This window comes from Lepidochelys kempii, chromosome 2 (genome assembly GCF_965140265.1).
Source record: "Lepidochelys kempii isolate rLepKem1 chromosome 2, rLepKem1.hap2, whole genome shotgun sequence".
In the NCBI taxonomy this organism is placed as follows: domain Eukaryota; kingdom Metazoa; phylum Chordata; order Testudines; family Cheloniidae; genus Lepidochelys; species Lepidochelys kempii.
In genome coordinates, this window is record NC_133257.1 from 236,585,489 (window position 1) to 236,609,775 (window position 24,287).

The following is a 24,287-nucleotide window of genomic DNA, read 5'->3' on the forward strand; positions in this document are numbered from 1 at the left end:
AAGAGGGACTGAAAGGAGAATGCGGCATGTCAGAATGAAGCCAGGGAGTGGCTCTTAAAGGTTACGGAGCATCAAGCAGATATGCTCCAGGCGATACAAGCTCTGCAAACCGAGCAGCTCCACGCCTGCCCTCCCCTGCAGCCACTGTCGCAAAACTCTTTCCTAAGCTCCCCCCAGACACTACCAACACACTCTTATCACCCTCTTGGCTCCAGTCTATACCCGTGGCATTCCATTCCTCCCCCCTCACAGTCCAGCAGTGTGGACTCCCACTACCCACTGCACTCAATATCCATCCTTCCGCAGTTTGGCCCTGCTGAAGTACAGTACCTGCTGCATTGTACTTCAAAGGAGAAGGTTGGATACGATCCCTGGCCATACACAAATCTTTAGCTGTCCTGGGACCCTACCTCCTCCTGGGACCTTCCCTTACCCCATTCCCCTCACTGCTGATGTTTTTTTGTGTTTTTTTTTAATAAAAGAATTGTGTTGGTTTGAAAGCAATCTTTATTCTATTAATTGAAAGCAAAAAGAGCCCTGCAAAGTAACATACGATTATGTTAAGCCCACATATTGCATCGTCTGCACCAATCACCTCCTAGCATTACAAGCACTGCATTCTCGAGCATAGCAACAAATATTAGTGGCTTTCGGCTTCAAATTACTGCCTCAAGGCATCCCTGATCCTTATGGCCCCATGTTGCGCCCCTCTAATAGCTCTGGTTCAAACTCAACCTCCAGGTGCTGAGCCTCTGTAGTCCAGCCCTGAGTGAAGCTTTCACCCTTTCCTTCACAAATATTATGGAGCGTACAGCACACGGCTATAAGCATAGGAATATTGTCATCAGCCAGGTTCAGCTTCCCATAGAGGCAGCGCCAGCAGGCTTTTAAAGGCCAAAAGCACACTCAACAGTCATTCTGCACGGTAATCACACCTGGCAGACTCTACGAGGATACTAAGACATGTATGCCCATGTCAATGGACGCATGTCAATGAATGGTGGGACTTTGCATTCCCCTCTTGGCTGGACAAAGATACTCCCTCTGAGCTACATTTTTTATACCCTCATACAAATTAGTACTGCTACTCTGACATAATTAGTTACTGCCCCCAGACGTGGCTAGTTATTATCCATCACTTCGTACATGTTGGTTCAATCAAAACATCTCTATTACGTACTGTCATCCTGACCGTATCTTTTAGGAGGGGTTAGTGTGTTCCTCTTATCCGTGGGGAATGTTTTTATACCATCCTTGATATTGGGATGTTCTGGTACCATTTGATATCAGGTTGTGTTTGCATGAGTACTCTGTGCTTAGCACTTCTTAGTAATGTGTATTTTTGCAATATCATCCCTGTCCTTGCCAGATTCTGTGAGCAGGTCCTGCCTCATACCAGGCCTCTGATACAAGGGCTTATGTCTCAGGCTCTCTTCCTACTACAAGAAGCAGGTCAGACTCTTTCCCTAGTGCTTCAGAAAGTGTAAGGGAGTGTGTGCACTACTACTTTGTTATCCATTGTTAGCAATGCCCACTGTCTTCAGAGGATGGGCTGTTCCTTAATGCAATGGCAGCAAGTTGCATCAGGCAGTGTTTCCCTCCCCAGGTTCCCTTGAGCCATCTTGCCCTGAAACTGCTGAATTGCCATGGTGCTGAAGCATCTTTGCTTCCTTGCCCATAGCTTCAGATAAGTTCTGGTGCAAACTCCTCCCTTAACACAAGAAATTCCAAAAGTGCTTGTAAGATCTGGAACACTTGTTGCATGCTGTGACTGATAACTTTCAGAAATCCAGCATCCAGGAAGTTTGTTGTGATGATCAGCTAGACAAGGGACTGCAGAAGTGGTACCAGTGAATTAGGAACAGCTGGAGACATCTTTGTACAAGACACCACCCAAAATGGATGTTTACAGGACTTTGGAAATGGCAGCAGAATTAGTGAGCAGCAAAAGCCCAGTTGGTCAGGAAGAAAGGGTCCTTTGGTCTAACGCTACCAGAACAGAAAGAGAAATCAAGATGCAGAAACCTGATTTCATTGGACAAATTGATGCAAAGTACAAATAGCAGAATAAAATGACTTCAGATTGGTCAGTTTCACAAAGCTGTAAATATCTAACGTAAGAGAAGTAGCAGCAAAGAGGCTGGGAAATCAGAAGAGAGATTTAAAAATAAAAGGCTAAGCAGGAAACTAGTGCAGTAGGACTGAATGGTGGATACAGAATGAATAACTGGATCTATGAGTCAAAGTGGGTGAACTGTTGAGTTGGCTAAGACATTTCTAAATAACAGGAACCTTTAAAATAGGACTTAATCTGCAGAAGCTGAATAATGAAGGTTGATAGTTTTTCTTCAGTTTGATGTTTTAACAAAGTTCCAATTAGTCTCATACAGTATGAGAGTTATGGGACTGTTTAAGGTCAAAGTTGCTCAGATGGGGAAATGAGGTTTTTCTGGAGATATAGAGAATAAATGATATGTGAAATCTTTGAAAAAACAAAACGAACACATTTTCCTGTGTTTTTGCTCTTATTCGAAAGTAACTCAAGGGGATACTGTCAACTTGAACTTCAGTCCTTTTAAGAATAGGTTAAAAGTCGTTTCACAAACTGCACTTCCCCTGACATCTCCCTGACAACTCTTATTATTTTACAACCACAATTTCCTCGTTTTTGTTTTAATTTTGATTTCCCCCCCCTCTGCTCTATTTGTATTTGTCTCAGACAAATAACAAGGGAAACAGACTATAAAGGGTTGTTGTATTTGCATTTTTTTCCTTAATTGCTTTCATTTATAGCTCCCTCAGGAGTTACTTGTAATTATAGTATGTACAGAAAATTCTGACGTGAGTAATTGTTAAATGGTTATACATGAGGACTATGCTTGAAACTCAGTTTAACTTTAAAGAGGCTTGTGCAAACCTTTTCCTGTTTTATTTTTTAGTTACTACAGGCTGAGATATTGCCAAACTTTGCTTTGCGTTTCTGGTTGAATAATCCCAAAGAACTAGCTGTAAAGGCCCCTGGCCACTGGGCAGCTGGTCCAATACACAGCAGCATGTCTTTTGAATGGGATAGATTCCAGCCACCCACCACACCACATTCTCTATCCATTCTTATTGCAGCAATCAGCAGAAGGAGGAATGGAACTAAGGGCCCAAGAGAAGAGAGAACCAAATGATGGGGAACGGGGAAGGAAGCAAAGGGGATACTTGTCTCCAAGCTCACCCTGTTTGGATGCTTCATAGCACTCTATCGTTTTGAAAATGTCACAAGTGTTCTGTGATGATTGAGGACTCTGTCTGTACAATTTATGAATTCTGTGCAAGATGATGAACTTTCTCTCTGTATATCTTTATCAGGCCACCATCTCCATTTTGAGTGCGCAGGCTAGTTGCTTTCTCTGTTGTGCTTTTGCCTCCATGTTTGCCTTGGAATTTCAGTCCTAGTGATAAAAGGCTGACAATAGAGGGTCATTAACTTGGGATGGTTCTCTCTTCTAATACAAACACTATAGATGATAGAGTGGCTCCCAACCAGGAAAACTTGATTGTTAGGGGAGGGATTGCCTGGCAACAAAGTCGCCTGGTAGTTTGGGGAGGCTGATCTAGTAGCCCTCTGACAGAGGGATTGGAAGGTTATAAAGGACAGGAGCTGATCAGGGTCCAGGGCCATTTTCACCAGCTCAAGGTGAGGGAAGCTGCTTCAGGAGCCAGATCAGGCACAGGGGAATCCTGTCTACCTGAACACAGCTGGTCCCCCAAGGATGCCCAAGGGAAGGGTGAGCTTGAGTGAAGGATGTTTTGTTCAGATTGGTGGTTGTTTTCTATATGACCTGTATTCTGTGTGTGTGTGTGTGTGTGTTGTGCTTAAATAAAGAGCAATAATGTATTGTGTTATATGCTTCACCTACCACATGGCCCCTTGATGTCAGTGCTGGGTCATGGGTAGTTAGCCAAGTGGCACGAGACATGACCAAACATCAGGAAACAGTCATTTGTCAATACAGGATTAGAAACCAGAAGTCAAATGCAAAAGACAAGGTCGAGTCAGAAACTGGATATAAGAAGCACAACAAGGAAGCAGAGTCTTCAGCAGCAGCTAGCTGGGATTCTGCCTAGCTGCACAGATGAACTTCCTGTATCCTCCCCAGATTTAAGTCATATGTCCAGACCAATCAGGAATTGGGAATGTCCTGTCAGTCAGGCCCTCCACAGGCAGCACATCCTGTGGTGTGTGTGGGTCTCTGAGGCTCATGATTTGGTGAGTGTGTCTGCTGCCAGAACTGTTAGGTGGCAGCGTGGATGTAAGGGATTGGGTCGTAGGCTGTCTGGCCTAGCAGTCACAGCTGGGCTGAGGTGAGAGATGCTAGTCAGCGAGACGGGTTCAATAAGCTAGAGTCAGGGTCAAAGGCATGCTGGGATCAGAGACCGGAGATCATAGATAGTACCGGGCTAGAATCAGGAGGCAGAAATTAGGGTCAGGAGATCAGGAGACAAGGTGAGGTCTGGAGTCGCAGCAGGCCCAATGTCTGTGTGGTTGCCCAGACAACTTCCTGGAGCACCCTCCAGGGTTAAATAGGGTGGTTGGCCAATCAGAGGGCCACAGGGTACTGTCACTCTGGCTCCCTTGGGTGGTACATCCTACAGTGCCTACTTTCCACAATGATCCCTGACTGTGGCTCTGCATAGCCTCCCAGTGGCACTGTGAGAATGTCAGCTATCCCAGGCTCTGCCGACCTGGCTTCTAGTTCCTGAATCCTTACTGTGGGGTGGTTGCCACCCGCAGAATCTGCAAACCCAGGTTCTGGGCCTGCTGCTCCTCATATCACTCTCACCCTTAGGGGCAAACTTTCTGCATCGTCTGGGTAGCTTTTGTAGAAAGCCTCTATTAACTTGGGGGTGGGGAAGCCCAGTTCCCAGCATGGGTCCTCAGGACCATACCCCTCCCAGTCCACAAGTTACTATAATTTCCCCTTTTTGATCTTGGAGTCCAATATGCCTTGAACAGGGTATTCTTCATGGTTCTGGAGCTGGATGGATGGTGAAGCTGGTTGCATTAGGTCCAGAAATGGGTTTTCTGTGAATGGAAGACTGGGTGCATTTTGAGTGACCTTGGCAGGCAGAGTTTAACAGTGACAGGGTAATTAGCTGGCAAATCTGAAATGGTCTCGAATATCAGTGATCTAGTTCAATGTTTCTCAAAGACTGGTCCGTGGACTAATGCCAGTCCCTGAGATCTCCCTGACGCAGTTTAGGAAGGCAACAAGCCAGTCCCTGATATCAAAAAGATTGAGAAACACTCATCTAGTTTATGGGATGAACTGTTTGTGTGGAGGTGTTTGGTTGAGAGCCAGACCTTCCAACCCACCATGAATTCGTGGCTCTCCTGTCTCTGGCAATCCACATATTTGCTTATAGGCCTCCTTTGCTTCCACCATATGTTCCTTGAGTTCTTCCTGAATGTGGTGGATTTGCTGTACTATATCTCAGGCCTCCAGATTTTGGGAGGTCATTGAGAGCATGGGATGAAAACCATAATTGGCAAAAAAGGGACTTTGGACTGTGGAGACGTGACCAGTGTTGTTATATGCAAACGTGGCATATGGGAGGAGAGAGGACCAGTAATCCTGATGACTGTTTGTGAAACACCACATGTACCATTCTAGCACTTGGTTTACTCTGTTTTGGCCATCTGTTTGGGGGTGGTGCGCAGATGATAAGCAGGTATGGATGTTTAATAGTTAGAGAACTTCATGCCAAAAATTGGGAGATGAATTGGGACCCTCTGTCAGATCTGATACATTCAGAGAGCCCATGCAGACAAAAGACGCATGTGGATAGAAATTGAGCAGTTGCTGTGGCCAGTTGTGCACAAGGAATGAAGTGAACCGTCTTAGTCAGTTGATCTACTATTGTGAGTATGGTGGTGCATTTATTCGATTCAGGAAGTTCTGTATCAAGTCCATGGCAATCACTGTCCAGGATCAAGTGGGAGTTTCTAGGGGCATAAAGGTGCCGAGGCATTTTGTGAGTGGAACTTCTGCACAAGATTCATAAGTCTGAATCGCTGTCCATACCTGGGGGTCACCAAAAAGAGGTGGGAGGTCAGACATAAGGTTTTGGAGTAGCCAAAATGGCCCATTAAGGGGGCATTGTGGCATATCCAGAGTACTTTCAAGAGGGGGCATCCTGGCGGGACATATGTTATTCCATCTGTCACAGTACACCACTGCCTGGTATGACCATTGGGTTGCTCTGGGGAAACTGCAGTTGTCTTGGCCAGGAGGTCGTCTTGAGCAGCCAATTGGATTAAAGTAAGGAGATCATGTTGCACTGTGAGGTTTGAGAAGGAAGGGTCTTTCCCAATTATGTTATCTTCCTCCTTGTAGTTTTCTCCCTTGCACAACAGAGTGTTGGCTTTCTTGTTCTTGGTTTCAGGTTGATGGGCCATAGTGAAATCAAAATGGAGAAAGAATAGCACCCATCGGAGCTGTTGTTGTTTCAGGGCTCTGGCTTTACATAAATACTCTAGGTTCTTATGGTTGGTGTATACTGTACCAGGCCCCCTGAAGATCTAGTCTGGTGAACACCCAAGCAGATTGGATATGGTTCAGCAGCTCTGGGATCAGTGGAAGGAGTATTGGATCCAAAATGCCTCTTGATTTAGCATCCAGCAGTCTACACAGAGACATAGGGACCCATCTTTTTTCTATACAAAGAGGATTGGAGCCCTGGCAGGACCAGGAGACATTACACAATGGATGAGCCCTTCAGCTGTGTTCTCCTGGATATACTCACCGAAGGCCAGGAGTTCAAGCTCCAACATTGCATAGATCTGGCCATACAGCATATTGACCCTGGGTTGCAGATCTATCCGACAGTCAGTGTCTTGGTGTGGGGGCAGTGGGTCTGCATTTTTCTTTTAGAAGATGTTGATGAAGTCCTGGTATTTTCTGGGGACTTGGAGGGTCTCCCTTTTGCTCTCATTAGTGGATGTGCAGGTCATGACATGCCAGCCAGTTTTTGCTGAGCATTAGAGTGAAATGCGGATAGTGAATTGCAGTGCTTCCCGGTGTCCCTGTATTGCAGCCTCTAGCTGTGTGGTCCCTTGCATCATGATCTGGGGGACAGGTCCCATCTGTTGTTTCCACAAGATCAGGCATAGGTTCCTTGTGAACATGGATTCGTAGAGCCCGGACTATCACTGCATCTATGAAGCTGTCAGCGGCACCAAAGTCAGAGGGCCCATTGTAGAGGAATTTTCTGTGCCTTGTCTGGGATGTACAGCTGAATCTGTACCTGGAGGTGTGGTGAGAGTCTTGGGAGCTCAGGAAGGATCCCGAACAGGGCTCGGGGGAGGGAAAGGGGAAGGGCTAGGTGGACAGGGACATAGGTGGAATGGCAGCATGGTCCCCCTCTTCTTTCTTCACTCACACAGCCAATTATCAATACGGATAGACAAGTTTGTGACTATGGCTAAATCCATGGGAGCCTCCAGACCAGATCTGTGATATGGTACCATTGCTGTTGGTGAGCCTTTTCACACCGCTCTAGTCTAAAATCAGTGGCCTGTTTAGCCCTTACCAAGGTCATTGTTGAATTTTGGGCACACTTGTGTTAGTTTAAGGGATAACTCAATATACTTTAGTCTAAAAGTAGTATCTCTGCTCTCAAGATTTGTTGATGGGAACATTACCTTTGTTCTCCTGAGAATGATTTATAAAAATACAAGAGAAAAATATGGACACTAGTAAATGAGATGGCTCAATGACTATCTCAGTGTAATCAGTCTAGTGTTCATGATGAATATCTATTCACTGAAAGTGGTGCCTGAGCTAGACATGGTATGCTTCCTAATCATTATTTGAAGATAAGATGGAACTTGTAGGGCTGCCCATTTGCTTAATATCATATTTGAATGATCTGATATTACAATGCCCTTTATTTGACCGATCAAGTAACAATCAGCAGTGACTAGCCAGTTCCATTCTACAGTGGAAATCCTTTGAGATTTCTTTGAACATTGGTTTTCTAAATGGAAATATTATTTTTCCCAATGAATCAATTGGATCTGAAGAGTCAGTCATGTAAAGTCAAGAGAGAGGCTTTAAATATATTAGAGTTTGTAATAATCTGATAAATTGGGTGAACTATTAGGGAATTCAACAGATAGCTCAGTGGTTTGAGCGTTGGCCTGCTAAACCCAGGGTTGTGAGTTCAATCCTTGAGGGGGCCATTTAGGGATCTGGGGCAAAAATCGGGGATTGGTCCTGCTTTGAGCAGGGGGTTGGACTAGATGACCTCCTGAGGTCCCTTCCAACCCTGATATTCTATGATTCTATGATCCAGTTCTCTTGCATCAGTTTTTTTCACCAATCTATTGTTCAACTCTCAACAAGATTAGCTCCGTCTGAGTTTAGACCATCTCACCTCCTAATCCTTTCATCCACTGTAAAAAAGCAATCTCCTCTTTTGACAAGACCTTTTGTAGCAACCGGAAAGTACTTGTTGCCCTCTTTACATTCCTGTTGTGCATTTTTTAAAAAAAGCAAAGTATAAATTTGACTTAGTAAAGCCTTGTCCTTAAACATAAGTAGATCATTTAAAAAAAGTCAAATCAAATCAACAGGCTCATGGAGTTAATGGTATTCCTATAGCTGATAGTTTTCCTTCCCTGCTAAATTGTAGAAAACAGGAAAATTAAGAAGAATTTGTTATTTATTAAGCACCAACAATATATTTGGTGATATACTGCAACTCTGTTTTCATCACATGACAAGCATGAATTTGCTGTGTCTGATCAAATACAAACACATCTCTGTCTCTTAATGAAAACTCTGCATTCCCCTAATCCTAAGTATAATGGGAAATGCTTAAATTGCAGTCTGGCTATTGCTGTAAGGCTAATGGTTCCAATACCTGAATTAGGATTTAATAATCAGTTACCCCTACCCGGTAAATTACAGAACCTCCACATACCTTTGGTTATTGCTCCTGAATCTGTGATTATGTAAAATTAAACTCTTGATATATGTATTAGTCATTTTTGTTTGTACAGTGGTATTATAGGCAATTGTCTCCTTGATATCCCTTCCCTAACTCCGTAGAATAAAAATTACTTCTAGCAAAGGAAAACAAACCAAATCCGAAAGTTTGTAATGTAATAAAAACATTCACTTTGAACTGATATGTGTGTTTACATGTCTAATACTACATCTCAATCTTGTAGATCATTGCCAAGCATCTGTATCTATCCATAAGTATTATAAAGCTCCTAGAACCATGGTGCCTAAGCATTGCTCCCTATATAAGCAGTCATTTGGTATTTAAATCATACAAAATATTTTTATGTAGTCAAAGTAACTGTGTATACAGTATACAAAAGGACAATCAAGTTACAGATGTCTCAATTGACTATTAAACTATATCTGGTGTACCAGATGGCTGCGTAGTGAAATTTTGCACTGATGTGCAGCAGTTCTGAGTCCAGTTCCCAATCTTGGGTTCCCTTGGGTTGGTAAGACCTCAGATCACTGTGCATGCACCTGGACAGATTTTCTGTTGCCCTGTTTAGCTATTTACACTAGTGCAAAGAGTCCAAAGTAGGTGTAAAACTACTAGATGACTATAGCATTTTACACCAGATTACAGAATGTGCAAATGATGACATATCCTCTTTATCCCCATGCCAGAGGGCCCAAGGGAGGTAGGCAGAGCGGCTCATGTTGCTCTACTAGAGACCTTTCTGGCGAGTACTGAGTGCCAGTGGGGCACTCAAGTTAAAAGGAAGCCTCATTGGATGAGTTGTGATACACAGGAACCTTTAGTGTGGTGGTTAAAGGGAGCTAGGAGGAGAGAGACTGTGGCATCCTCAGGTTCCATCACAGTTTTGAAGAAGTACTAGAAGTCCCCACAAATTACAACATTTACCTTGGACCTGATGTTGCTTTATTTTATGCAGGGCAATTAAGCAGGTAAGAATTGTTTAATTACTGACCACTCTAACTATTTACCCTGTATGTACATAGTCAGTGCCATGCACTCTCAGGATAGTGACATTAATTTTTGCCTTCCAAAAATAATAATACACAAGTACCATAAAATCAAAAATTTTCAAGATTCGCCGTGCCTTCTTATATGTATTTTCCCTTAGGAAAGCTGAGCTCAGATACAGCATCTGATTTGCAGTAAGGGCCTTTGTTTTGCTGTGCTGTTTCCAGCTGGATTGAATGACACACAAGCAGATCACTGGTTTACCCAAGCTCACACAACAGTGAATCAGGAACTCAGATCAGATTAGAAACCAGAATCTTTTAGGTTCACAGTCCTTTGCTTTCAGCTGGGATTTTTAGAGACACCTAAGGGAGTTAGGGATTTAATGGGACCTGCAGGGGCTTAGCTCCCTAAGGCTCTTTTAAAAATCCCAGCCTCCATTAGTTTTAGTACAGTTCGGTAACCAAGTAAAATTACCAAGTAATTCTCAGGAAAAGGTATTTATTGTATAATTATGGAATAGTTATGACTCTAGGTGCTCTGTAAAATTAAGTGCCTAAAGACGGGTGCAACCTCCGGTCCCCTTTTCCTGCCACTCCTTGCAATCACCAGGCTTTCTCCATGTCCCCTACTGACCACAGCTAGAGAGCTCATTGGTCTTGTGACGTACTGAGCACTTTTGCCCCATCCTGCAAGACATTAAAGTGCATGAGCAGTCATACTGAAGTCAATGGAACTACTCACATGCTTACAGCTCAGCAAGTGTTTAAATGTTTTGTGGGATTAGTTCCAGAGTATTCAGCACCTTGCAGGGTTGAGCCCCTAAGTGAGAGAGTGCAGTTTGCCAGGCTCCCAGGTCAAGTACCTTTTAGCATGTTCCTGTATCTCAGAAGCAACTGCATTGTCTCTGTCTTTGATGGTCTGCAATAAACACCCAACAGTGTAAGACCAGAGGTATCTCAAATAAAGAAATGTTTGGTTTAACATAGGGAGAAATATCAAGACAAAAAATTAGGTGGATCAAACCGTATCCAGTCCTTGTACTAGAAAACAGCCCAGCTAAAATCTTGTAGTTACAGTGGTTTAAGCCAAGGACTGAAATCTTCACACTGTGTGTTCAGGAGTTTGTCAGCCTCAAATTTTCAGTTTTTTCTCTCCCTCTCTCCCTCCCTCAGTTTTAGTTGTTTAAGGTGCAGATTTATTACCTGGTGACTTTTAATCAAATATAGATTATACATTGAGCACCGAGACTGATGAAACTACTCAAGAGCATAAAATTAAGTATTTGCTTAAGAATATGCAGGATCAGAGTCCTAATTAATCAATTATTTCTAAATTATTTAAAGATTTATCTGCTAAATTATCATGAATAAGAAACTGGTTTTTTTTTCAATATAAATTGGAAAGGCTTTGTAAGAAATTAACTGGATGAAGTGGGTTTTTTTTCTGTGTTTATAGAATTGCTTCCAAAGTTTTAAACAGACTAATGCTGATGTTCTTGTCCATGGGTTTATTTCTTTTCAGATGGAGCAGACATGTGATGATATAGATGAAATGTTCAGCAATTTACTGGGGGAAATGGACCTGCTGACGCAGGTAAGTAATCTGGTTGAAAACAAGGGATAAGAGAAATTACTATAAGGGAGGGAAACAAGGAGAACGCCTTACCTTCCTTATTCCTCTGCAACTACTCATTGCACCTTCCTACTGAATAAATACAGGTAGTCTTTTGAAAGTGACTTAAAACTGATTTTCTCTAAATCATGTTGCCTGCACAACGACAAAAGTGACATTATAGTAGACTAGAACATGAAACAGCTCTAACATGATATCAGAGGCCTTTTTCAAAAAGTTAATCCAGATTCCTAGTAGACTTAGCCCCAGAATGTGCAATCGTTTTGCTATGGAAACAAGAAGAGTTTGCATCTGAATCACCATGGATGAACACTTTGCGTTCATGTTTAAATGAACTGTAACCTGTTGAAGCACAGAATTCTAGAAATGTAGGGCTGGAAGGGACCTTGAGAAGTCATCGAGTCCTGCCCTGTGTGCTGTGGCAGGACCAAGTAAACCTAAACCATCCCTGTTTGTCCAACCTGTTTTTGCAAACCTCCAGTGATGAGGATTTCACAATTATAAACTCTAAACTGAGTGAACTATAAACTATGCAAATGAAGACAAAAATGTTTTTTACTAATTTGTTGACTATTTGAAAGACATCTAGCATAGTGATTCATCACCACATGTGCCAAAATATGAATGGCACAACACTGATGGTATTAGGGAATATGTGTATACGAAATATTGTTCTGGAAAGAACTATAAAACAACATGAGTCTCTTTCTAAACCCAAGACCTTGGAAGATTTCCTACACCAAAACTGGTAAGATTGAGGAAGAATTCATAACCAAAAACTTGTTATACTCATTAAATTTGTTTTAAATTAAATTATGCTTAAGTGAAACACTTAAACTGTCATCTGGAATTTTGTTTGAGGTGCCCTACTTAAAGCCTCTAGTTCTGAAGTCTTTCTGTTTGTTGAACTCCAGTCTGCCAAATTCAAGTCCAAACATTTTGTGACACTGAATAGGAATTCTGCTTGAAGCATCTTGAAAGCCTAGAGGAAAACATGATTTAATATGACCGTCTTGGCTATCAAAACCAAAACACTTGGTTCCCTGTTAGCTTTCTGACTTTTTAACAGCTTTAGTTATAATTGAGAACAGGGTCTTTTAGAGTAATTAGTTTCATAGTAAAATATTGAAATTATAAAAGAAAAACTACTTTTGCTTTGTGTTAATTTTTACTTTATGTCTTCCTCATATTCCCCCTGTTTTTCTTAGAACTTTTTCTAAGAACTGGTTCTTCTAGCTTCTTATTTCCCTAAACTATTCTGTGAAATGTATTTTTTCTTCCCTTTTATTACTGTCTTTGGGCCTTTATTCTCATTTATACTAAGGTCTCTCTATACCACTCTGGCAGTGTAAACAAGCCAGAACGTAGATGTAGATATGGCACATTCACAGGATAAACAGGCCTTAGACAGAAAGGGCTGATTCTCATTTATACTACCTCTTCATGTTTAATTTTTAACTACTTTTCTGCACGTCCATTGTTTTCTCTTTCATAGAATCATAGAATATCAGGGTTGGAAGGGACCTCAGGAGGTCATCTAGTCCAATCCCCTGCTCAAAGCAGGACCAATCCCCAACTAAATCATCCCAGTCAGGGCTTTGTCAAGCCTGACCTTAAAATTTCTCAGGAAAGAGATTCCACCACCTCCCTAGGTAACCCATTCCAGTGCTTCACCACCCTCCTAGTGAAAAAGTTTTTCCTAATATCCAACCTAAACCTCCCCCACTGCAACTTGAGACCATTACTCCTTGTTCTGTCATCTGCCACCACTGAGAACAATCTGGATCCATCCTCTTTGGAACCCCCCTTTCAGGTAGTTGAAAGCAGCTATCAAATCCCCCCTAGTTTTTCTCTTCTGCAGACTAAATAATCCCAGTTCCCTCAGCCTCTCCACATAAGTCATGTGCTCCAGCCCCCTAATCATTTTTGTTGCCCTCCGCTGGATGCTTTCCAATTTTTCTACATCCTTCTTGTAGTTTGGGGCCCAAGACTCCAGTACTCCAGATGAGACCTCACCAATGCCGAATAGAGGGAAATGATCACGTCCCTTGATCTGCTGGCAGTGCCCCTACTTTTGCCCCTACAAAATGCCATTAGCCCTCTTGGCAACAAGGGCACACTGACGCATATCCAGCTTCTCGTCCACTGTAACCCCTAGGCCCTTTTCTGCAGAACTGTTGCCTAGCCGCTCGGTCCCTAGTCTGTAGCAGCGCATGGGATTCTTCCATACTAAGTACAGGACTCTGCACTTGTCCTTGTTGTCCTTTGATTTGTCTTTTTCAGTTTGCTTGTACTTCCACTCTTTTCAGTTTTCCTTTCTGACCAGCATGAAATACCATTTCCTGTCTTTAAAAAAAAAAATTAAAACATTTCCTTTATGCATTTGAGTGCTGATCCAGCAAAGCACTTAAGAAAATGTTTAAGGTAAAGCAGGCCAGTAGTAAGTGCTTTGCTGGATCAGGGGCCATGATTGCCACTTTTGTCTTCTCTATTTTGTATATAAACTCCTTTCTTTAATTCCTTTTATCTGGTCTTGTGAAATTATCTTATGTGTTTATTTCCTTCCTTTCCCTATTAGCACCTTCTCTATTTTTGCAAGCGTGACTAGTCATAATGCAGAAGTGATATTTTGAGTTCACATTTCCAGCTTTGCACAAGTTCATAAGAAACTAACATTGTGGGGCTGGGAAATCATAAGAAATGAACTAGTAAAAAAGAGTTTTTATTAATTTTTTTATGGAAAATTGTCACCAGTTTTAGACAACCTAGTAAATATAAACACTTCTGGGATCATTCAGCTGCTAGAGCCAACTATTTCATCAGTGGGAATTACAGAGAGGAATCCTCTTTCCTTGCCTTAATTTTGTATGCTTCTCATAGTTTTCTAAAGCACCAGTCCCCAACCTGCATTCTTAGGAACAAACTGCAGGCTAGAGAAATTCTCCCTTTAAAGAAGCCATTCACCCATAGAAAACATCATGGAGTAAACAAGACCAACACACTAGTATGTGGGTTTCTGTTTCTTGAGGGAAGAACTGAGTTTGTTAGAATAATTATCAGTGTAACCTGGTCAGTAAACAATGTTCCCTCTAATTTTTTACATCCATGTGCAGAATGAATTTTGTTATGTGCATCAATACGAAGGTGATGTATGGCTGAGGTGGGCCCGAGGGGTTTGGAGTGTGAGAGGGGGCTCGGGGCTGGGGCAGAGGGTTGAGGTGTGGGAGGGGGTGAGGGCTCTGACTGGGCGTGTGGGCTCTGGGGTGGGGCTGGGGATGAGAGGTTTGGGGTATGGGAGGGGGCTCAGGGCTGGGGCATAAGGTTGGGGTGAGGACTCCGGTTGGGAGTGCGGGCTCTGGGGTGGGGCTGGGGATGAAGGGTTTTGGGTGCAGGCTTCCCTGGGGCTGCGGTGGGGAGAGAGGACTCCCCTCAGCCCTCTCTCGCCACAGCAGCCTGGGGCTGGGAGAGAGTGCCTCTCCCTACAGTGGCAGCTCCAGGGCCAGGGGAGAGGCGCCTCTCCCTGCTGCATGCCTGAGTGGCCCTTGATAGCCGGGCGCACGGCTGTGCAGCTTAGAGGGAAGGTAGTCAGTAAATATTAGTATCTTAATGATAATTATATCATCAGCTCCTTTCTTTTTGTTCCATCTCCACAGAGTTTAGGAGTGGAAACTGTCCAGCCTCCATCCCCCAAAGAATCTAATAAAGAATATAACTTTACAGTTGGCTTTAAAGATTTAAATGGTAAGTGATTGGAAGGATTATGTAGTGTTGCTGTGATGTGTTTGTCAGCCTTCTGCCAGTTGGAATCAACAGCAACAAGGGCCGGGTTCTGTATCTAGGAGTCCCTCTTAACAATACAAAACAGAATCAGCTCGAGCCCCAACCCAATAATCTGAGAAAATTTACCACCAGTCCTTGGCACCTCTAAGAGACCATACTTCCCCTCTCCCAAGCACTGAGTCTGGGTAACAAAAGAGAACTTTTAATAAAAGGAAAAGGGAACCAAGCAATAGTTTGGGAAAACCCCACAACCATGTTCAAAAGCATGCCACCATAAGCAGAATCCCAGCCCCACAGTGCATGGGGCGGTGTCACTTTGTGGTGGGAAAGTCTGACAAACGAATGTGCCTTTAACACATCACTCCCCCATCCTCCGCGCATGTGGCTGTCCTTGGTTAGCGAAGACCCAGAGTTCAGAGGTGTGGTCACAGGGGTTCACCTTCTATTCCACAAAGGGTGTGGGGAGCGTCAAGCAATGTCTCTGTGGTTGCTGTGTGCCCTTGCTGCTGGTGGTCATGTGCTGCCACTGTTGGACACTCTCTGCCACTTCTGCAATGCCATGTTCTGAGGTTCCACTGCTTAACCCAGGTCTTCAGTGATTTCAGCTCTTAGTGATTTCAGGTAGCAGGAAACCTCACTGCCAGTACAGCCTCTGCATTGTCTTTCCTTTCGCCACTATCCCAACACCAGGTCTAAGACCCCCTAGACTTGCTTATCAGTGATTCAGCACTGGTAATTACTGTACAGAAACAATGCCTCTGAATAGAGTCTGATTAGCTCTGTCTCTAAACACTAGAGAGGGGAAGCTCAAAGGGTGTCTAGGACAATTTGGGCGGAGTCCACACCACCAGGTAGCATAGCAATATAATACAAATACAAGTCCCCATCACCTGTCTTTCACTGGGATTTGACATCCCTACCCCCCACTTAGAGAGTAAGGTTCAGTTTAGGGCAACCTCTTCAACCAGGGCTGTCTAAGTACAGTTCTGTTGCCCTTTACTCAAACAATAAGGATAACCACGTGTCATTACTCTTGCACTAAAGTGGTTTGTAACCCAACACCAGCCAAAGGTGATCATTTTGGCAAAGTAGCTCCATCATGCTGCATACCGAGGCAGAATAGCCATGTCTATGCAAACACGGTTCCTGAAGTCTTTTCCCCCAGCTCATCACTAATGTCAGGGGAGAGCTCATTCAGACATCAGTTACATCTAAAAAATACTACAACAGTGGAGGAGTAAAAAGCTAAACATCCATGATTGTCAAAAGCAACCAATGATTTTGGGTATCTCAATTTGACCTTAAAGAGGTCTGATTTTCAGAGCATGGGTATTCAGCACTTTCTGAAAGTCAGGCTTGTGAAGGTGTCTCAAGTTGGACACCAAAAATAGAAATCACTAGTCACTTTGGGAAATCATGGCCTAATGTCTTTCATATTTAAATGTTTAATGAAACTGAAAACTAAGATTGGTAATGTTAGACTGACAGATGGAATCCATGAAAGGAAAACAAGACTGTGTAATGTCATTTGCGCTTGGCCCTGGTAGGGAATCTGTATTTATGGGTATCTGTCCTTTTTTCAGTAATAAAACAATATGACTAGAGCTTTGAGAATATTGGAAACTACATAGGTTAGCATATTGTTTTAATGTGTATGTCACAAAAATGTCCTAATTATTACAGTAAAGAAAGATAGGACTTGTTTAGAAGTAATTTAGGTCCCATTTCAGGAAAGTCCTTAAATACATGCTTAAATTCATCCCTGCTCAGAGATATGCTTAAGTGCTTCCCTTGAATTGGGGCCCTACAGTGGGCCAGCCTGGGAGAAACTCTCAGCCAAACCCAGCTCCATTTGTAGCCATTTCTTCAAGGCCCTGCCTATTCTTCATTATACAGACAAAGGGAAATACGGAATAATAACAAAGGCAGCAGTTCTGTTCTAGACTGAGATTGTGGGGCTCTCTGACCTCCAGTAGCTGAAGGGTCAGGACCTCACCAGGCTGTGGGACAGGCGGGTCCGCAGGGCATTTGCCATCTTGTAGCCTTCCGCTGTCTTCACAGGAAAGTATACTCTCAGTAGAGCCCTGTATATCTGCGGATGTGGATAGCTGCAGATAGAAATTGCTATTCGCTGAACCACAGGATTCTTGCAGGAACCGCAGAGGCGAAAGGAGCAGAACATGGGGCCGCCACTCCCAAAAGTCAGCCCTCCGCGCCGGCAGCTCCTCCCATGTGGCTGTACTGCCCCAGCCCCACCCCTGTCCCTTCTACACAGCTGTCTGTATGACTGCGTCTCCTGTCTGGGGTCTGTACAGCTGCACCGGAGGACAGGCCTGGGGGCGGGGCTGGAGCGGTACAGCCGCATGGGAGGAGCTGCCAGCACAGGGTGCTGCTGGCTCCTGAGAGCTCCCCACGTTCTGCTCCTTTCATCGCTGCAGTTCCCGGGAGAGCCCTGTGGTTCAGGGGATACTGATTTCTATCCTCAGATATCCGCATCTGTGGATATAAATTTGTATCTGTGCAGGACTCAGCTCTCTCCTGGTCCCAACCAGGCTTATGGGGCTGGAGCCCTCAAGGGAATCACATCCAGTCAGTAGATGCTGCTCAGTAGAGTCTGCTGATTCCCAGCACCTGACTGCTGGGCTTCCCTCCAGAACAGGGGCAGAGCTCCCTGCGCCCAGCCCTTAAAAGGGACAAACAACCCTGTTGCAAAACCACTGTACACAGACACAGCCTTCTAGTTCTTCCAGACTCACTAGCTCCTGGACTAGGTAAAACCAGACCTTTCTGTCTAATGTCTTGCCACAGGATCTCTTAACTCTGGCCTACATTAAGCAATCGTAGGAGGGGGCTGTTGACTCAGCTAGAAACTCCAGTTAAAAGAATTATCTCATTTAAGTGTGTCAGAGTTGAAAACACAAAACAAATGTGGAATGTTTAGATCTGTTTTGGTAAAATATCTTAAAAGAGAAATTGCATGGTTTGAACTGTGATTGAACGGGTCCTCAGAGGCCTGCGTATTAGTTTATGTGTGGTAAGTTACTGATGCATATTGCACGACTGATATAGTATGTAGGAATGTGACTTTTCAGATATTATTTTCTTATAGCTTAAAGCCTCACAGCTTGATTTCCTCTCACTAGCACTGGTTTTTCACCTGTGTAACTGCATGGATTTAGTGACGTTACTCCTGTGTAAGCCCCTTGGGATTTAGGGAGCACAGTCCCTTTAAAACCTGGTCCTGAGGCAGAGGTTGTTCCAGGACGAGCAAGTGCTGATTGGTCCAGAGGGAGCACTGTGGAGAGAGGGAGAGTGATGGGGGGTGTGTGTGTACTGCGTGTCCACATACGGGCCACCAAGTGTAACTCTAGCACCCTAGTGGATAAGATGGAGTCTGCTGGCAGCTCTGGCCAACAAAAGGCATGTGCAGGAACGCCCTTCCAACCCCAAGGCACTTGTTCCAAACCCCGCCCCCCCCCCACCGGAGTAAACACACACACATACCCCGGGATAGTACAGCTAATACGGAGAGGGAAATATTTATTTACAGAGGGATGAATGGAGAAAAACAACTGGGGGAGAAGATAGGGGGAGTGGTAAAACAGGGTTACATTCAACATGAGAACCCACGGGTCCAGTGGTACCACAGTATAAAAGGATAGACTCAGAGCAAGGTGTCTAGACTCAGAGTTCAGGAATCCTGGGCAGAGTTCCAGTCCAACAGGGAGTCCTGGGCACTCTTGGTCAACTTTGACTCCAGTAAAATTTTCCCCAAGAAATGCCTCTGTTGCCTTCGTCTGCCGCTCTCTGCAAACCCACGCAGAGCGACAACCTCCCCACTTAACTAGGTGCAGCCTCCCTCCTTCTCCCAGTGCAAAGTCACAAGCTGCGCTGCTCGTGGTCCTGTGCAGCTCTGGGCAACAGAGATGCTAGGTCTGGCTCCGGTTTGTCCATCTCACGTGATTCCTTCCTAGCACAGTGCTTCTCCTGATTTCTGTGCTGGGACGTCCCCAGTCAGTGGTCTGTCTCTCCCAGGCTTTGGGCTGGTTCTCGGCTGCTTGGTTACATGAGGGCCTGCTGTGTGTAGGCCCTCTTGTCTGGCGCTCCAGACACACACATGCCTGGGTTGCTCTCTACCCTGTGGACCTTAGAGCAGCACAGCTGTACCGCTGCAGCTGTGCTGCTGTCCGGTCTCATTGTAGCCACTCTATGCCAGCAGGAGAGAGCATAATTAAACCACCCCCAACGAGTGGCAATAGCTACGTCGGTGTGAGAGCATTTCCTGCGTAGACAAAGCCTAAGATACTAATATAGTTCTTTTAGAAAGGAAAGTTCCCTTCTAGTCTATCTTGGAGCATGATCAGCTTAATACTTATCCCCAAAATATACCTGTTCCGTAGAGTCCAAATGAAAGTCTCCCTTTTAAAACTGTCCCCTTTCCCTTAACCTCTACAATTAGCATCCTCCTCTGCAGTTTAGTTTTCACTGAGCTGAGTGCAAACTGTTTTTCATGTCATCCACTCTCTAAAGTATTTTGTGGGGGGGGGGGGCGTTTCTTAACAGAATCATTAAGTGCACTGGAGGACAATGACTTGGATGCTTTAATGGCTGATCTGGTAGCAGACCTAAGTGAAGTTGAACAGAAGACATTACAAGAACAGAAAACTTCTCACTACCCACAAAGTGCAGTCACTCAGCCTTCAACAGGTGTTTGTGCTGCTGCTTCTTCTGGTTATAAATCAAATGTCCCTGTTACTGCCACTGGACATTTTGAGGATGACTTGCCCCCTCCACCTCCAGATCCTGATTTCGACCTCCCACTACCACCGCCTCCTCCTGAACCACTCACGCAGGTAAGCACTGAAGGAACCTTGTACCAAACATCCCCATACCTTGTGCTGTAATTGTGTAGAGGCTGTTTGAGTAGGAATGAGGAAGAATAGCCATGAATGAACTTAAATGTTAGCAGTAAAACAGCCATAAACTGTTGAATGTTAGATGCCCATTACAGAGCAGGCAATAACAACAGCTATATTTCATGTCAAGTTGGAATGGACCAGCCTACAGTGACACTGTTCATAATTGAATACACATGTTAGTACAGTTTAGGAAAGTTTTGATAGCTGCTATATAGAGGCAAAGGTCACCTTTGGGACCTGCAAAGCCTGTGGCCATGATCGCATTCTGGCTTGTAAAGGAGAATCTCAGTGTTTCTGGCCATTGTGGTGAGAGATTTGAACAGCCATCGCTTAATGAAAACTGATTATTAGGACAGGAAGCTTGTCACTGATTTTTTTGGTTTGTTAGTTAGTAGATAGTAAGGTATTCATGCCCCTCCTCCCATCTTATAGACACCTGCGACTGGCCTTTAGGGTCTGTGAAAATCTTGAGGTCCCTAGACTTTTGGGAAGGCCCCAGATTAATTAATTACAGCCCAGGCTGCTGCTACTAATGGTACAATAGTAGGATTATTGTCAGCTCTGGCCAGCTTCTTGCAACTGACTTGGCTCCTGTGCTCAGCAGCTAGTGTGACCTCTGGCCATAAGGAGGGCCTGCTCAACTGTGTAAAACTGCAGCATTTTCCCGTAGACTGAACGCAGGGTTGAGATCAAGAAAGGACTGCATTCTAATCCCAGCTCTGCCACGTCTCCCTCTGCTCTTCTAGGTCAAGTGACTTAGGGAAATTAAGGCAGAAAAGCTAGGTGTAAAAGGGGACAAATCCTACTTACCTGCCTCACAAGGCTAAGTGCAGGTATTAAGTAGCTAATGTTCATAAAGCACTATAAAATCAGCAGAATGCAGACACAACCCTTGGTGACTGGGAGCCTAGTGACCTCTGGACATTTGTCTGTCTTAAACATCTGCTTGAGCCCGTGGAAACTATATGAACTGATTCTAGTGCAAGCCACTAGGCTCCATTTCTCAAGCTGTGGGGAGATCCTAAAGATCCCCTACCCCTCCCAGTGCATATACAGGATATGTAAATAGAGCTGTTTACATGAGGGATATATCAAAGAATAATTTTACTACCCCTCCCCAGATCCTCTGGCAAGTCTGTGCATAGTGATATGACCATGATAGAGAGGAGTCATTTGTTATTTGGTAAGCTGGGAATCAAGGTAGTGAGATACAGTTTGCAGGACCACCCAAAAATGCCAAGGCCAGCTCTGCACAGAAGCATAAACAACATATTGCAGTTTAAAAACTTCACAGCAAACTGACCATGGAAGGAGCACAACACTGAGATAATCCGTAGTAGACACATTTAGCATAAAGAATAGAAATTCTGTGTGAGGGGGAGCTCATTGATCAGACACACAGGCAGTTAGAGGGATAGAACTGACTTGCAATTGCTGTGTGGGGAGATAGGCACGCTGTCTGAAGAATGAAAGCTGTAAACATGTGGGAGGACCTCCACTCTTTGCTTTTCTCTACCTCAAAGATGGTTACTTATTTTAAAATTACTTTTGAATTTTGGAGTAATTTCAGTGTGTGTGAAAGGCAGCAGCCAGCTAGCTTTGAAAACTGAACTCCTTTATTTAAAATACATAAACAAATACAGAAGATGCACTATTAGGACAAGCTTCACTTGCTGACTACAGACATACCTCCACCCTATTTTGGGGAGACCATTGCTTGAGCAGACTCCACGTTCACTGATGACCTGATCCAAAGGCAATTGAAGTCAGTGGGTGATATTCCATCCACTTCCGTGGGTTTTTGGATCGGGCTCTAATTCTTTGGTTTCAGATCCCCAGTGATAGCTTCCCTGTGGATAATCCTCCATTGTGGAACATCCTAGGGTATTCATGGCTGGAAGAGAAAATAAGATCTTTAGGCCACAACAGCAGAGGCTTGGACTTAACAGGAATTCTTTAGGGAAGGTGTCACTGGATCTACTCACCACTAGGGCACCTCCTCCTGTAGGGATTAGCTCCTTCCAGGTCCAACACCCCCTTCTGCCACTCATTAACGCTCCCTGGCGCCTCTTTCCCTGCAACTCAGGATACTCTCTCTTCATGACTTGCCTCTCTGGCGCAGTCACTGTAGTCCTCTCCTTCTGGGGTATCAGCAGTCTTCTGCTCCACTGCTTAGTCTGCCCCACTTCTCCCAGTGGCTGATAGGGGGACCTAGGCCCACCCTCTACTCTAGGTTCCAGTCCAGGGACCCTATGTGCAGAAACTTTGGTCTGTTTTCCCTCGGACCCTGTTACTCTTTCCTTGAATTCCTTCCTTCAGCTTCTGGCTCCCCCCTCTCCAGGAATAACAGCAGACTACTTAGCTCTTAAGCCTCAAATCCACCCCACCCTACTCCCAGGAGTCACAGCAACCTACTTCCTCTGCAGTCCCTTTCCTCTGCCAACTTCCTGGCTTTATACCAGCCCCACCTGTTCCTTCTCCACTGGGCTCCATCATCAATCAGCCTTTCAATCCCTAGCTCCCCCCCAGGTACAGTCTATCAGGTTAATTAACTTAATTTAATCTGTTCTGCCTTGTGTGGGATGAACACCCCATCACAGAAGGATGCAAGACATTTCCTTCACCCTCTTCTTTCCCCAAATGAAAAGAGTTCCTATGAGATTGTGTGCTATGTCAGATCTCCAGCCACTGTTCCCAGAAATCTCCAACGCTCTGCAAGCAAATGGGGATGATAGTCTAAAGGAATCTAAGCACAGTTATGTCCTTAATTGGCCTCCTGGTCACAGATGCAGCTGCACAAAAACACTGCCTGTCTCCCTAGACCTAGTTGAAGTTCAGAGTGCTCCCGTTATGTGAGATGCTGCAAACATCTTAATGTGCTCTTAATTGCGAGGCTTGCTGTCCACATGCAATATTGTCATATATTGCTATTAACTGAATGGCAGTGTCAGAGCCAGAGGGAAACACTGCACAAAAGGAATGGGAAAGAATTGATTAAACATGGATGTTTGCTTTACTGTCTTAGTCAGTGAGTATTTTCTTTGAGATGATCTAGCATGTTCAGTAGTGCACTCGGACAGAAACTGCCTCCCAATGTTTTCTGATTGGAAGCTGGATTTGGCTCCAGTTGTCATAGCAATAAACACCCACCCCTTCAGAAAGAAGTCGTGGAGGTAGGAAAAGATCACCAGTGACTACAAATTAGAGACTCTTCCCTGAGGGCAAGGAGAAGGGGGAAAACTGAAGAGAGGCAGCCCTGAATTTGGGGAATGGGCAGAGGATCTTGAGGGAAACCGAGGTCTCAGTGTTGCATTAGTAGCCCATCATGATCTCAGAAGTCACAGATGGTCACTAACCTAAGTGTAGCCCCTTATAAAGATACATTACAATAATCTACTTGCGAGGTGACGAAGGTATGGAGAACTGTTGGAAGGTTCATGTTGGAGAGAAACAGTCCCAATCTTTATATCAACCACAAAGGAAAACAGGCACTTCTAGCTGTTACAGTGACTTGGGATTCAAATTGTGCATGACGTGGTTGCAAACAAGGTGGTCAATATGATCCTGGAGATGTGTGTTCTCTGAGCCCTAAAAGGCATAAATTGAGAGGCAGTGAGTTTGCTATTCCGTGCTACTGTCCACAATGCTGTGTCATTCAGCAGCCAGACTGCCTCCCGAGGTGCAATCACTTTTTTCTTTGTACAAGTTCAGTTCAGACCTTACTACTACACCTACTGTATGTTAGTTATCTCCATGAGAGCATAGGGGAGACCTGTCTCCATGTTCTACAGCAATCTGTGAGGCATTGCCTAAATCATCTCACTATCCTGTAAGAGATCCATGGCTGGGCAACAGAGAGCCTTTGTCTTGTGAATCAGAATTAAGTCTGGGGCAAACGGGGGCTAAGCCATCAGTGTCCATTGATTTCCTGTAGCTGGCACCTGTGCCAATGAAGTTTCCCTT

The 24,287-nt window shown here is 44.3% G+C and overlaps 1 protein-coding gene across 4 annotated transcripts in view; it reads left to right on the forward strand.

Annotated features, from left to right (window-relative positions):
• The window catches only part of APBB1IP (amyloid beta precursor protein binding family B member 1 interacting protein), a 103,849-nt gene that overhangs the window by 25,420 nt on the left and 54,142 nt on the right, over positions 1-24,287 (forward strand). For 3 of the 4 annotated variants that reach the window (XM_073334280.1, XM_073334282.1, XM_073334281.1), the window contains 3 exons: positions 11,515-11,586; positions 15,279-15,366; positions 19,969-20,258. In XM_073334280.1, the coding sequence (XP_073190381.1) occupies positions 11,515-11,586; positions 15,279-15,366; positions 19,969-20,258 (450 nt within the window). Of the gene's footprint in view, positions 1-11,514; positions 11,587-13,973; positions 14,634-15,278; positions 15,367-19,968; positions 20,259-24,287 lie in introns of those variants that run through there. The other variant, XM_073334283.1, reaches the window with a different exon arrangement.